This window comes from Fusarium poae (genome assembly GCF_019609905.1).
Source record: "Fusarium poae strain DAOMC 252244 chromosome Unknown contig_2, whole genome shotgun sequence".
NCBI classification, from domain to species: Eukaryota; Fungi; Ascomycota; class Sordariomycetes; order Hypocreales; family Nectriaceae; genus Fusarium; species Fusarium poae.
The window spans coordinates 1-15,548 of NW_025408660.1; the positions used below are offsets into that span (position 1 = coordinate 1).

At 46.7% G+C, this 15,548-nt stretch overlaps 4 protein-coding genes across 4 annotated transcripts; 2 read left to right on the forward strand and 2 right to left on the reverse strand.

Moving 5' to 3' along the window:
• Positions 1–1,181: 1,181 nt before the first annotated feature.
• FPOAC1_013319 (uncharacterized protein) lies at positions 1,182–2,013 on the reverse strand (the record flags this gene model as incomplete). Its single annotated transcript, XM_044857660.1, has 2 exons — positions 1,182–1,568; positions 1,645–2,013. The coding sequence occupies 2 exons, from the start codon at positions 2,011–2,013 to the stop codon at positions 1,182–1,184; spliced, it is 756 nt and encodes a 251-aa protein (XP_044701041.1).
• A 1,122-nt stretch (positions 2,014–3,135) lies between these two features.
• Positions 3,136–5,114, forward strand: FPOAC1_013320 (uncharacterized protein; the record flags this gene model as incomplete). Its single annotated transcript, XM_044857661.1, has 6 exons — positions 3,136–3,280; positions 3,333–3,425; positions 3,487–3,673; positions 3,727–4,078; positions 4,126–4,374; positions 4,434–5,114. 6 exons carry the CDS (start codon positions 3,136–3,138, stop codon positions 5,112–5,114), a joined length of 1,707 nt encoding a protein of 568 aa, XP_044701042.1.
• Positions 5,115–6,723: 1,609 nt separating this feature from the next.
• On the forward strand, positions 6,724–7,329 carry FPOAC1_013321 (uncharacterized protein; the record flags this gene model as incomplete). Its single annotated transcript, XM_044857662.1, has 1 exon — positions 6,724–7,329. The coding sequence occupies one exon, from the start codon at positions 6,724–6,726 to the stop codon at positions 7,327–7,329; it is 606 nt and encodes a 201-aa protein (XP_044701043.1).
• Positions 7,330–10,138: 2,809 nt separating this feature from the next.
• On the reverse strand, positions 10,139–11,906 carry FPOAC1_013322 (uncharacterized protein; the record flags this gene model as incomplete). Its single annotated transcript, XM_044857663.1, has 5 exons — positions 10,139–10,859; positions 10,940–11,023; positions 11,260–11,387; positions 11,441–11,602; positions 11,694–11,906. 5 exons carry the CDS (start codon positions 11,904–11,906, stop codon positions 10,139–10,141), a joined length of 1,308 nt encoding a protein of 435 aa, XP_044701044.1.
• Between the last annotated feature and the right edge of the window lie 3,642 nt (positions 11,907–15,548).

Below are 15,548 nucleotides of genomic sequence, written 5' to 3' on the forward strand. Positions count from 1 at the left end.
CTATGACTGGGACCTTGCAAGACTCGCCCGGTGGCGCCTCTCAGCGGCCGGAATCTCCTGTTCATGAGCAACCCCCTTCGCTTGGCCGGCCATCGCCATCACCACCGAGGTACGATTCTCCACAGGAAATATATGAAAGATATGTTGCCGCAAGAAGCGCGTGGTACGCAGTGCAGCCAGCTGGCAGCATCAAGACGAACCAACAATATCGCAGGGCGATGGGGCTCCCACTCAGGTATGACAAACAGAGCTACGAGTGGTGCCTGGACTACAAACAGATGTCCAAGCGCTGTATCACGTCAACAGGATCAAGAGAATGGACGAAAGAGGAGATGATGGCGTATTTGGATTGGAGTAAGGCGGAGGATGAGCGGATTGAAGCCCAGGTCGCCGAGGAGATGGGAGACAATCCTTTGGCCAATAGAAGAAGAGGCGTCAAAAGAAATTTGGGAGAGAGAATAGAAGCAGACAGTAGGGAACAAGAAGCTTTGCACTTAGCTAGTGGGCGCACAGAAGATTGTATCATTGTTGGAAGTCATGGGTGTTAGACGGTCACTCGGTAGCAAAGCTATTGAACATTCTCCGGCTGTCATAGCTGTGTATAATTTGGTTAGCCCTTCCGTCCCTATTTCAATAATCACAGTCAATTTCTAATTCAACGGGAAATGCTTAGTCAGGGGCTGTGCCCCTAGCCTGCTGACAGGGGGTCTGTGCCCCGAGCACACAGGTCCTGTGCGCCTAGACGACGCCATGCTCTGACCGCCGTCTGCGGTAATCCTCTTTCTGATGCGTACTTTCATTGTGCTGCTTCCAAGCTGAATCAGCAATGATTTAGAGTTCGATACTCTAGGGGCACGAAGGTCGACTAGTGCACTTGGACAGAACAGGAGTGCTTCGCCAGTTTCCAGACCAACGATATGAGAGAATAGATCTTCATCTTTGATGTTCAGGTGTGGGAAAGAACCTAGGCTGTCATTTTCTTTCTCGGCGTTTGTGTTGTTTACCATTTCTTGATCACGGATTTTCATATTAGCCTCAGAAACTAAGTAAACACCAGCCAAATGTCGCTTTAAAGTGGCGAACCAGGCAGCGCTGCCCACAATTCAAGTTCAAGTAACTTTAAGGCCAAATGCAGCAATATGATTGGAGAACTTGATCAAGTTCAATTCAATTATCTCAAGTTATCCAATTAAAAATCCGGATTCTTGCATTAAAGTTACTTGAACTTGAATTGTGGGCAGCTGGAACCAGGTCGGTGATGTGAAGCGATGGACAATGACAGTGGAGCATAAATCGAGGAGCCTGGGCGATACAGTGGGCTCCTGAGTAGAAATAATAACTCTGGTGCCTAAATGGCGCTTTAGACGGATGACCGAAAGCAGGGACTCTGTCAGTGTCTGGCTCTCGGAACTGTCATTCATGTATTTGTGGGCTTCATCCAAAGCAACGACGCGTCCGATAGTATGTTCTCGTTCCAGAAATAAACTGAGACAAATGTTAACGAGCGAACAAGCCGTCTCAACCGTGACACGAGGACATGAGAGATCGACAATCGTGAGTTCTCCAGCCTATGATTTAGGTAAGTGTTAGTGAAATACCAATTCACGATATAAAAGTGACTCACAAGCAAGTCCCATTTTATACCTTGAGTAGAGGTGCTCCCCTTTTCCTTCGATCTAGAAGCAGAACCATTCGCGCAAGTTTGTTCTGCGACCATGAAGCTTTCAATGTCTCCAGACGTTGTTGCAATGGCAGTAGCTGCCCTTCTGTCAAGGGTTCTGTGCTAATAGCCGTCTTAAAAGCTTTGTAGTTGAAGGCCGAGTTGGTTTGCTGCTGTGCAATACGCATATCACGTAGGATGCGACTGACAACGTGAAGATACAGTGGCATTCCTCCGCCCTTAATCGAGCTGATAGCCATCAAATCCAGCATTCTTCGTGTGTTCAGGTCCGATTGGCTAATCCGCAACTCCTTTACTATCACTTTGGGGAGATGCCGATAGATACGCTTCATGGGTCAGCCACAAGACTTTTGCTAGTACGAAGTAAGGTAGTCACCTTTATATGAAGAATATTGGAAGGGGCATATAGTACTCTGACCTTCACGTTCTGATTACTGGCTATGTGTCAGATATTAAGGTGAATCGTGTGTATTGCTTGATCCTCTCGCAATCGAAGGACTACTGAGACCTTATATCTTCGGCTGGTTCCTTCTAGGACTTAAGTCCTAGAAAGTCCTAGATGAAAGTCTAGATGAAAGTCCTAGATGAAAGTCCTAGATGGAAGTCCTACGATCTAAGTTTAGGACTTCAAACTTTAATCCTAAACCTTAATCCTAAAGCTGAGGGTGAACCCTCCAACATTCAACAAATTCCAGTTCTAAGTTGTGCCAGCACGCTGGCCAAGACACAAGACAATACAGATAAATGACCAGCAATCGGGTTCAACACTTAGTTGTCCCCGCCCACGGGCCTCGAGCCAACGGGTAATTATTAGATCTTTTCATGGGGTCGGTCTCTACGGGGTTGGTCTTCCCCTTGTTGGAAAAACCTGAGGATCCCCTTCCATTCAGGGCTTAGACTGTTATTAGTCAGAAAGTCCTAGATTTAGAGTTCAAAGTCGTAGATGGAATCATCTGGAGATATAAACTCGATAATGAACAATCAAGCTCAATAAAATATATTTTCACCCAGCACTACTGCGCAATATAACAACACCCCTGAGTCAACTTAAGTTAGTATGGAGTCCGAGCGCTGTTTTCACATTGAAGCAGACCTGAAACTAACAGCCCGCGAGCAAATTACCCCAATGGGATTAGATGTCCGTGCAATGGGCTAAGATCACCTAAGGTTTTATTAACATATCCATAAATACGAGAAAACCCCTGTTGTAGGCTTGGTTATTACCTCTGCCGTAGAAACATCCCAATATAATAGGGTAAAGGTAATAACAGCCGAAATAATAATCGACCGAACTTAATACTAAGTACGACACTAGAAAAGTATATGTCTATATAGAAGCAAAGTCTGGAATGGTTAATCTATTGCTATGGATTATATATAAATGTAAGAAAATCCATATGGAAGAACTGTGTATCTTTAACCCTTGATTTCCTTCTGTACTATTACATCCCGGAATGCGTTCCTTCTTCTCGGTGTGCGCGTCGTTGGCGCTTGTGCATTATGCTGCCACTCTCGACCTTACCAACTCTGTCCTGTCCCTTTTTACGATAGCATTAGCTCTCTTCTGGAAGGTGACGGGCTTTCCGAGCCACTTTAGGAGTGATTGGTGGCGTTCTTGGCCAAGACCAAGAGTTTGACTACTTAGTATCAGGAGGCGGTACTGCAGGAAATGCCGTGGGCACACGTCTAGCTCAGGCTGGTTACAAAGTCGCTATCATCGAAGCTGGTGGTTTCTACGAAATCAGTAAGCCATTGTTAACACTACCCCGGAGGCGATATCATTGGCACTGGATTCAATACATTAGATTCTATCCCAACTGTTGATTGGGTTTTCGAGACAGAACCCCAGGCTGGTGCGAATAACAGAAAGTTCCATTATGCTCGTGGGAAATGTCTTGGTGGCTCGTCAGCCTTGAATTTCATGATCTACCATCGAGGATCAACTGGCACGTACGATCGATGGGCAGATCTTGTGGGTGACGATAGCTATAGGTACGCTACCTGCCTGGACAGTTCTGACGCAGTACTAATCTCGTTTACTACAGACTGGAGAACTTCCAAGCGTACTTCAAGAACAGCACGACGTTCACTCCTCCCAACACAAGAAAGCGACCAGCAAACGCAACCATCGGCACGAAGTACATTGCCGAGGACTTCAAGGCCATACCAGAGGGCGGCCCTGTGCAGGTCAGCTACAGCTTCTGGGTTTCAGCTTGGGCAACTTGGTTAGAGAAAGGACTGAAGGCTGTCGGCCTGAAGAGCATTGCCGGCTTCAATAGCGGCGAATTGCTCGGCTATCATTATACGCAGACTACAATCAACCCAAAGACAGCGACGAGAAGTTCATCCAACGAATATATATACAAGGCAAAGTCCGAGGGCCTGGATAACCTCAAGGTTTTACCAGAACACAAGCTACCAAGGTGCTCTTTGACGATGATAAGAAGGCCATCGGACTTGAAGTCAGCTTCATGGATGTCAAATACACTCTCAAGGCCAAGAAAGAAGTTGTTCTTAGTGCTGGTGCTTTCCAGTCGCCACAGCTCTTGATGGTTTCCGGCATTGGCCCCAAAGAGACTCTCAATAAATTCGACATCAAACCTGTGTCCATCCTCGAGGGCGTCGGTCAAAACATGTGGGATCACATCTTTTTCGGACCTTCATATCAAGTCAGCTTCGAAACCCTGAATGCGGTACTGCGATCTCCTCTTTCTCTTGTCAAAGCAGTCACCCAATATGCTCTCACTAAGAGCGGCCCGTTAACCTCAACATCATCGAATTCATTGGCTGGGAGAAACTGCCCAAGAAATACCGTACCAAGTTCTCGCCTGAAACGGAAAAGGCTCTTGCTCAGTTTCCTGATGATTGGCCTGAAGTTGAGTATCTGGGGGCGAATGGATTTCTTGGAAATTTCGAATGGCCCATTATCCAGCAGCCTTTAGACGGAAAGCAATATGCAACCATGCTCGGTGCAATGGTAGCTCCTGTCTCCCGAGGAAATGTCACCATCTCATCAACATCAGGCTTAGATAAGCCTGTCATCAACCCTAACTGGTTAACAGCTAAAGCCGATCAAGAAGCCGCAATCGCGTGGTTTAGAAGAATGAGAGACGTCTGGGAAACAAAGGAGTTGAAGTCAATTGCGATTGGTTCCGAATACTGGCCTGGAAAGGAGGTACAGACAGACGAAGAGGTCCTAGACATGGTTCGAGATTCTCTCATGACTGTGTGGCATGCTGCTTGTACCTGTAAAATGGGTAAAAGGGAGACAGAAACAGCTGTTGTGGATAATCTCGCCCGTGTGTTTGGTGTCGAAGGATTGAGAGTAGTTGATGCAAGTTCCATGGCATTGCTGCCTCCTGGTCATCCGCAAAGCACTATCTATGCTTTTGCGGAGAAGATTACAGACGATATTATTAAACAGCGAAAGTAGGCTTAAATTCGGCACTGAATAAAACACTTTACTCTTCTATCGCTACATTACTAACTAATTTTCTGAGTCCGTTATGAAGTTCTTTTGTGATGTGGATACCAGTTCGTTATACGTTATGCAATATCTAAGAAACCCGACTTAATACTGAGTTCGATTTTAGCGTGTAAAAATATATAATAATCGGTGCTAAAACCTCCGTATTGGTTATGTAGTGTCACAGCCTGAGTCTGAGCCCGAATCTGAACCTGATCCTCGGGGCGCTATAGCTATATATACCTATGAGAATGCAGTGTAAGGTCAGGGACCATACATCCTAGTCTTTTGCCGTATAGGTGACTGTTGCATAGCCCCCCAAAATCACCGCTAATGTGCTAAATTGGGTTAGCGGTATAGTCACTGGCCCCGCAGTACATTGCACTCTGTACCTCAGCTTAAATTTCTTACATTCTGGGCGCCGCATGGAAGATGCTGTCATAGCAGCGAGTTCGCACCGAACCAACAGACTGCGCGTCAGTTCCACCAAAGCAAGATGCGGTCTCGTGGTACTGCACATGTGGTACCGCATGCATGTATGGACAGCCAAGAGTAAATGACCGCTTGATTTTCTAATGTAAAGGAGCGATGAGAGATGACCTTTCATACCCATGCTTAGTCTGCTAATCGTCTAAACAGTAATTTGCTCGTGGTTTAGAGTTCATTCCAACCGTGAAGCCATCCATTCACGATGGTCGTGATCCTTGTCCTTGAGATGCGGTAGTCGGATTCGAAACCGACACCGCCGAGTTTTCATGTTCCCGAATGAGGTCGAGATCCGGAAAAGGATGTTTCGGCGGAAAAAGGGCAATTCCTTGTGCCGGGACCAAACTATCAGTGGTGCATTGACGGTCACGACAAGCTGAAGGCATACGGATTCGAGATATACGCCGCAATCGACGCCTACTCACGCAATATCATCTGGTTCTATGCTGGCCACTCCGCTACAACGGCTTTGAGTGTCCTGAAACAGTACTTAACCGCGTGTGACGCCTATGGCTTCCGGTCATGGTATCTGCAGGCAGACAAAGGCAGCGAAACCCCGCTTATCGCAGCAGCCCATTGGAACTTTGCTTTGGCCGCAGATGGGCGGGTAGAGTGGAATGGGCAAGTCTTCCAGAAGGGAAGCGCCTGAAGGATTCCTACAAGGCGGCGTCGAGCACGAAGAATGTCAAGAATCAGGGCTCCTAATAGTCAGACCGTTTGGACTATTAGTCCAGACTACAGATCAAGGCAGGGAATACGGACGCCCGGTGTGGATGCTAAGTACGCTAGGTTGTTGGCATGGCGTTACAAAACCATGGTTGTTGCTGTGCCAACCGTTTGTTTTGGATATTCCTGATCAATTTACTGGTGCGATCCAGATCAATAAGGCTCGTTTCAAGGGATGCACCATCCTAGTCATTGATCCATGAACGCCAGTCGTGGATTGATCATTGATCTTGGATTGCAGTCTGGACTATTAGGAGCCCTTGTCGTGACCTGGCCGGAGCTCCTCCACAATTGGAGGGATAATTCACTCTATCGATATGTGCTGGTTCATACTCGATAAGTATTAGGTACACTATGACCGAGGATGTCCCCGTATATGCCGCGGCCCTCCTTCTCGATCCTTCTAAACGCAAAGAGCTATATTGAAGAATGTTGGCCCGAGGAATGGCACGAGGGCGCGTTTGCCGCAGCCCGTAGTCTCTGGAAGGAAGAATACAATCACGATGCCGAGATACATCTCTCAGAGCAGTCTTTGGCTGTGCCTGCATTATTAAAGCGAAAGAAGGATACGATGCTCTCAAAGATGCGCTTAGAGGTGCGAAATAAGACGATGGCGAGAGCACGGGGCAAGGATGATTTCGATAGCTTTGTCTCAGAGGCTCCTATCACACTTGCAGAGGATACTACGCCCCTTCAATGGCGGTGTAGTGAGGACGTTAGTACAGCGTATCCACGGCTTAGCCGCATGGCTATCGATATCTTGTCTGTACCAGCAAAATCAGCAGAGCCAGAGCGGACCTTTTCAGGGGCTAGGCGCACAGCTAGATGGGATAGGATACGATTGCTGATTGAGAGCATTGAGAAGATTGAGTGTATCGGCAAATGGCTGCGAGAGGGACATATTAGACCGTCAGCTGAGGGCGGGATACGCCTCACGTGTGATCCAGAGGCTATAGAGTGTGATATCTAATAGCGAACAGGCCAAACGGGAGCGTTTGAGAAGTTTTCGGGCTATATAACTACACCAATAGATTCCTCTCACTTCACTGCGGTAATTAGCTTGGCATTACGTGAACCCTTATATGAATATGCATGAATATGTTCTATGAATATGTGTCTTGGTAGATAAGTTGAATATAATATGAATATAAGAAAATCGGTGTGAATATTCATATAGCCATGTATGAGATGACAACAAGAACTGGTATGCAAGAGCAATTGGTTCATTAATGTATGCAATGCTGGGAACAAGACCAGATATTGCATATGTAGTCTCTTTACTGAGTCGTTATCTTAAGAATCCAACAGAAGAACACATCACAGGAGTGAAACGTGTCCTGAGATATCTCAAAGGAACTGAGGACTATGTCCTGATGTTTGAAGGACAACTGAAGAATCTCTCAGGGTACTGTGATACAGACTGGGGAGCAGACCCAGAGACAAGAAGATCAACTATGGGATACGTCTTTCATCTTGGAAGTGGTGCAATCAGCTAGTGTTCAAAACGACAAAACACCGTTGCATTACCTACCAACGTGTGAAGCCGAACTTCTGGCACAAACACATGCCGCAAAAGAAGCTATGTGGTTACGAAAAAATACTACAAGATTTAATTGTTAAATCGGAAGAACAACCAGATCTAACTGCAACAATAATTTTTGGAGACAACCAAGGAACTATTGCACTCAAAAATAACCCACAACACCATGGAAGAACGGAACACACATGGCCATCAGGGATCACTACTGCAGGGAACTCACAGAGGCTGGAGACGTCAAGTTTACATACGTACCGACACACCAGCAAATTGCTGACGGACTGGCAAAAGGACTATCTAACCTGAAGTTTGAGGAGTTTAGACAAGCCTCGGGAGTGGTGATTGACCCGGGAATGTGACTATGGAACCAGTGGGAGCAGACTGGCAAATTGACTGCTTGGACAACACAGGAGAAAGCTTTTCCCAAGATATCTTTCACCCATGAAGGTGTTTTACTCTCATTTGGGGTTTTCAGTCCTATGTTGGAACTTACTGAGATTGAAGATAGAACATACACGAGCTAGATGACTTTGGATCGAGTGGGAGTGTTGAAGTTGAAGATTGAACATGAAGGATGGTACATGGATAGTCCGATCCGTCTGTCATATAGCTTAGACGTACGTTTCTTGTCAGTAGTTAGTCTTTTCTAATCTACACATCAATCAATCTCATCATTCACATCACAACAGGAATCCACTAGGTACTGACTTCTCGATACCTTCAGACCATTTTCCCCGATGAATCGTTAGTTCAATCCCAACCAAATTATAAACGAGGCTGGGTCTTCTGGAAACCTCACGAGAAGTTCATGAAGGAATTAGTTAACATTACAATACACGGAAGCCCAAGTTATCTATTATGGTATGGGGAGCGATCTAGAGAGGAGGAAAATCTGATATCGTTATTATGATCCGTGACCAGACCGCCGAAAAGAAGGGATATACTTCTAAGAGTTATCAATAGGCATTATCAGAGGGTTTACTTCCTATATACGATAGATCGACGAATTTCCAGCAGGATAACGCCCGTATTCATACACCGGAGTCAACAACAAAGTGGCTACTTTCTCATGCAATTAGATAGATTGACAAGCCTACACACTCCCTGATCTCAACCCAATTGAGCATATTTAGAATCAATTAAAGCTTAATATCTGGAACATGTTCTCTTATTTAGATCTCTTGAAAAACAACGAGGTCGATAGGGCAAAGTTGGTGGAATGCATTAAGTTGGCGTGGGCAGCAATAACAATTGATCAGATTAACGTGCCAATTGATCCCTGCCCCGACGACTGCTCACTACAACTCCTCACTACAACTGGAAACACGAGTAATTAACAACAGTTCGCTATTTTCCGATGCTTCTAGGACGTCACAGTGTTTTTATTTGAGTCGGTCAAAGGGGCAATAAGATTCCCAGCAGAAATAGGCTATAAAATAGAGTGTAATAAACAACGCCAAGTTCAGCAGGACAAGGCACCTGAGCAAGGTCCTTGTGCTGGTGCAGGCTCAAAGCAAAACCCCATGCTTGGCCACGGAAAAAATTACCGGATCTACGCCACGAACTGACAATTCTAGGCTGTTGGAAAGAATCTTTAATAGCGGCAAAATTTTACCATTTAAACTTACAGGCGATCACCCACACCGGCCTGATCAATGCTTTAATATTATGGCGGAGACACCATGGCGCTAAAGCTACAGGGATATTCAGGCGGGACCATCCGCTATTCAAGCCAGAATTTAGTGGACGGTGTTCTGTAAACCAGCACGGGTCAGCTGTTGTGGCTTTCCTAAGCATCGCGAGAAGGCATGGCAGTTGACAATCCCAAGATGGACGTACAGCCGATGCGTTCGCATTGTCACTCCATTTCTATATGCTACGAACTCATCGGAATTGAATATTCATTGTTCAAGAATTGACAGTACGTCGTGGTTGCATAAATAGATACATAGAAAGCCTTCCCAGTAAAAGTGAAGAGTAATAAGGAATCACTTGCAATCATCAAACTCCACTAAATCCGTGACATCCTTTAGCCATGTCCATTCTACCATTTCTATCGACCGGCAGGGATTCCATTTCCAGCTTTGAGGGTATCATTCGAGTCAAGTGAGCATTGTCGGTCTCTGACAAACTTGGGCCACGTGTTGGTTAGCACAAGGTACTTGATGTGGCCCTCCGAGTCGTCAAAGATGGTCGCGTCAAAGCCTTCGGGGATGTCGCCCCAGAAGAGAGCCTTGTCGCTCTAGCTTCCAGAGTCGTTGGCGGATTCTGTAGACATTATAACAGTCTCGGAACCGTTTAATGAAGCGCCAGAAGACTTGGCTTTGTTCGCTGTTGTGGTCATCTGGAATGTCTCAAATGGCAGAGCTGGGTCGACGGTGCCCTTGTCGCCGAAAAGGGTACGAGCAGAGTTCTCAAACACTGTCTCGAGCTTGCACTGCTGTTGGAAGGAGATGTTGATCTGGAACTCGGCGTCGCGCGGGCTGATGAAGTTGGTGTAAATGCGTAGAGCACTGTTGAAGCGTTCACGGACGAGTTCTTGGACAGCAGGCCCTTTGATGTTCTCGGGGTCGCGGACCGAGGGCGGTAGTGAAGACTTCCACTCGGTGACAGCTCTCAAGAAGGCAATGTTCTCGCCAGAAAAGTCGCGAAGGGCAGAGAATTGCTGAAGAGGTTCGGGGTTTCGCTCAAGGACATACTCGAGAGCCTCCATGGTGAGAATACTCTCACCTGAAGTACTGCTCTTGCCTGAGCCGCCCTTGGACCAAGAGGTGAGAGCTGAAGCAGCGACGGTCGTGGATCCTGTGGCAACAGATTGGGCACCATGAGTGACAGCCTTTTTGTTAAGCTGCCACTGGGCAATGGAGTCAAGAGTCTCTTGTCGTAGGGTTTGGTGCTGGAGGACTTCCCAGCAGGGCCAGAAGATTGTGAAGATCTCAATGGCCATGATGGAGGTGGCAAGCCTACACGAAGTAGATGTCAGTTTGAGTTGTCCTTATGGAGGAGATGTTAAACGGGGCTGGGGTAGGTGGCTTGGACTTACCATTGGGGAGGAATCCAGTAGGCGTTAATAGGTTCCATAGCTGGGACATACAAGCTGACGAGCCACATAGGAGTGGCATGAAGGCTATGTCTTGGTTAGAGTGGAGTTTAGATTAATTACTTTTGTCAAGGGTGACTCACTTGGCAATACAACAAGCAATGGTCTGAGTCCTCCATCCCTGTGTGTCATTGATCCCACGAGACTGCCAGAGGATGTAAGGCGACGATCCATGCCCAGACAAATTGCCAGAATACAGAAGGCCACCTAGTAGTAGAGGTTCAGTATATTGGAGGCCATTTAATGAAGGAGAGTATGCTTACCATTCCCAACCTTTGCCCATCTGAGACTTTTCGTACTCCTTAGAACCCGGATGGACTTCAGTACCTGCAACACCCCAGCTGGGATGGAACTTCTTGGAGATGCACCACATGATGATTGTGAGGATGAACTGTCCATGTTAATTTGGTACACAAGGTGTCGCGAATAGAGGTGAATGCATACCTGTACAATCATGCCCAACCCAATTGTCACGAGAATCTTCTTGGTGTAACCCAGGGCCTGAAATTTTCCAAGCCAAGAGTCCCGTCTCGCACGAGGCCTGCTATAGGTATTCTCATCCGAAGCGAATAGCTCCTTCTGGTGCTTGGCGACGTGCAAAAGCGGCTATTCGAGGCGTGAAACAAGGCGATACCGATAGGGAAATAAATACTCATGATCCAGTACTCGCCCCGGGAGTGAATAGTGGGAAGTAGACATAACCAGTCTGAACGGCGCCCCAGTAGATGTGGAGCATTATTATGGCGACAAAGGTAAGTGGAAGGTCGCGAATTCGAAGCATGGGCATGTCGCGATGGCGCCAAAGGAAGGCCATGCCGCTGACAACGATGAAGGTCCAGATGAAGGTCCAGACAATCCAGAAGATGCCCAGCCCATCGAGGTTGGGCTCTGGCATAGAGGAGTAAGCCATTGTTGAAGCGACGATAAAAAGAAACAGCGGTAGGGATCGATGTGTGTTCGACACTAGAGAGAAAGGGAAGTATAATATAGTCAAGTATAGTTTTTATCTTGTAAGGAACATGGTTGGAAGAAATGCACGATGCCGGGCAGCGCACGCAATATTCAAGGTCGGGGTTCGGCACTTAGGTAAGCTTGGGGAGGGAGACTGATCACTAGGTAGTGCTAGCGGCAGTCTTTTACGGATCAGTCGATCTTCCTCTCTCTGCCTGTCCGATCATTGTTGATCTTGGCCCTACTAAGATAGGGCTACTCTCTGATCCTGGACGTAAGGAACCTTGCAAGTCCCCATTGGTCGACTCATAGTTCGGAATTAATTGTTCACCAGACGGTGCACAGATGAGGAACGTGCTCTTTACTGTACACTAACAGGAGGTAGTCCTTGGTTCATCAGAATTGAACTGAACGTGAATGGATTAACAGGTAGTCAGGTAATTGAAATGGACCCTGGCGAACAGATGGGTTCCTTTGTTTGTAAATTGCAGATCGACGGTTCTCGTCATTTGATCTGTCATTATGCATGTCTTGTCATCGGCCACATTTTGTGTCTCTCTACCCTTCTGTGACTGTAGCCATGACGAAGAATGATTGGGGGCTCTATCTAGTCTTTTGATGGGCAGCCACCGAGGCTAGTAAACTTTCTTTTAAATCGGTCGTAAAGTAAGAGACAAAAGGCTTGTGTTTGTGTGCGTTATGCTCCCTCAGCCGGAAAGATCTTGTCTTGAGCTGTCACAAACAAACGTCTCCCAGGTCAAGCAAGATTAGGTCAGTATTTGACGTGGTGTGGTTGATGGCTGGTGATAATTGACAGTAGAAGACACCGCTCTCTGTTATCAATCTTCCTTACTTCAGAAGATGACTCTCCGTCTCCCTTGCACGATCCAGAGTGACAGAGACTGAAGAGAGGCAACGTGAGTGAGGCCTACTACGATGCATGTTTTACTGGACTAGGCGCTGTATCCACTGTGATTAAATACAGTAGCTTGGGACTGGGCTAGTCACCGTTGGTTCCTGGCCTGCAGGCGTCGGGTTCACCTGGATAAGGTTATGAGCTGATGTTTGGTTATGGGCAGAGACTGTAACATGACTTAATCTGTTTAACTTTCTGATCGATGTAATTGTCCAGAAAAAGCAATAACAACTGCGAAATCTATCGGGGTTACATTTTATCATCCCCGTATGCATCTCCTCGGAAACGCGATAGACGAACAGCTGAAGTGGATCAAGGGGTTACATTGGACAGTTATAGTGGAAGGCCCAGTATATATGAGCCACTGTAACTTCCAGCCAGCCTCTGTCACTATCACTATGTTCCATGATCCGCTCTAACATGTCTCAAATCTGTTACTGTCATTATTAGAACAGGTGTTCATCTCCTTTCTTTTTTCTTCCTTTTCCCCTCACTCAAGATACCCACTTCATGTCTGACAGTAGCTGCCAACGTGGTCCGCACCTAGAGTCTTGTCTAGCAAAGAAAGACCCCAGTCTGGCTGGATTGTGGCAGATTTTATTACGATCACCCACTCTCGATAGCCTACCAACACGCCAGTGCAGATTAAAAGACCCAGTCTAAAACAACTACGCGCTAAAGGAGAAGATGATCAACACAAGTCTTGTCGTCATAGCCCTATTTGAAGCAGTCATCTGTTGTACCGGCGTCAAACCCTCCATCATCGTGTCCGTCCGTCTTCTCATTTGCTGCCCAATGCTCTTTTGACATAACGGCTATTCTATGCTACAGTAGAGTCAGAGCGCACAGTCATTAGTCAGGTCCTCACTGTTTGACTCAAACATGGTGATACGTGGAAACGTATTCATGGCAGCACAAAACTCGTTTTGTTGTGCTATCCCAATGCTTGAATGCATTGTGCCTCTCTACACTACAATGCCCCTTCTCCCCTCTGCCCCTGCAGCCGAATTTTGCCTACGGCGGTGCACCTGGTGCTTTGGTAGCACCTTGTGGGCTCTCCAGGAGATTACCGTGGAGAGATCGGCATTGCAACATCAAATAACTCACGGGTTTTTTTCCGCTCCATGCGTCTCGAAAACAGAGGGGAACACGTACGCCATTGGAGGAAATATCTATTTGTGCCTGAAGCTGGAACTGAAGCAACAGGTACTGCAAACTTTCAGGGTCACATAATGTTGGTCGTGCTTAGACATGCCACCAGTGGGCAAACGACGTACAAACAAGCCAGGGATACAAGTCGATCAGGATTCAGCGTTGCAAATCCTCTGAAATTCATGCAAATTCGCATCCAATAACTCGTCAACCCCACTGGTTGACATGATGTATGTATCTATGTATGTCACTTCCGACACAATCTTGCTGAGTCGGCGATACAACCCTCATCCTTGTACTATCACAGCCCAAGACTGGACAGCTTACCCTATAGTCGTATAGGGTAGATCCGTAGCACGTGGCGATACGTTATCGCCAGAGATATAGCTCCCCGCCTAACAGAACCTTCACGTAGCTCCTCGAGCTACGTCTTGTCAATAGAGCCTGACCTGCCTGCAGTGCCTATCTCAATAGAACCGATTCCGCCAGAAGCGTTCCCCGTTCACCTCCTGTATTCCCGAGACCAGCCCGTGACATGTGCCAGCTGTTATGGGGGAGGGTAACAAGAGGAAAGGATCAGCAGTGCTGTTGAATGTTGGAGGGTTCACCCTCAGCTTTAGGATTAAGGTTTAGGATTAAAGTTTGAAATCCTAAACTTAGATCATAGGACTTTCATCTAGGACTTTCATCTAGGACTTTCATCTAGGACTTTCATCTAGGACTTTCATCTAGGACTTTCATCTAGGACTTTCATCTAGGACTTTCATCTAGGACTTTCTAGGACTCAAGTCCTAGAAGGAACCAGCCGAAGATATAAGGTCTCAATAGTCCTTCGATTTCGAGAGGATGAAGGAATACACACGATTCACCTTAATATCTGACAAGTGCAGAGCCGAAATATGTCGGAGACACTACAAAGCCAATGCCGGTACTGGCAGTTTTGTTTTGTTACTACTTACGGAATCAGTTTCTCGGGAAGAACAATTCCGTGTAATATACAACGATAGTATCGTATATTTCACAATCAACATTTTCTGGTGTGATAAACCAGGCTTCAGCCGCTGAAGATGGGACGCTGGACACTTGGAGAAGTTGGCCTTCAAGCAGGCCTGTCGCAGGGACAAGCGAGGCTGGGAGATGGTGTGAATTTAGGACAATAAGGAGTCATTCGGGCCAATCTGTGGCTGGCTAAAAGGCAACTTCGCATAAATGCGCTGTCTAGCATAGTTCGATGAGCTGAATAGATGTAATAACAGGCATTAAGCCCCGGGCCAGTTGGAAATCACCAAGAGCTTAAAGGACCCCCTGCCTGACTTGCTATGGACCCAACCATCCGTTATCAATCAGCAGCTCACTCAAAGCTTTATAAGCCTTTCACGCCATTTTAACATCACAAGGCGCTGCTGACCATCTAGGTCATGCAAGCGGTCGAGTGTTTTATAAGTAGAGCGTCGACCCTTGGATGACCGGCTGGCTTCAGTGTCACACAGCAATATGAGAACTCTAGTGCGCACACGATTGTCTGGTTGAATG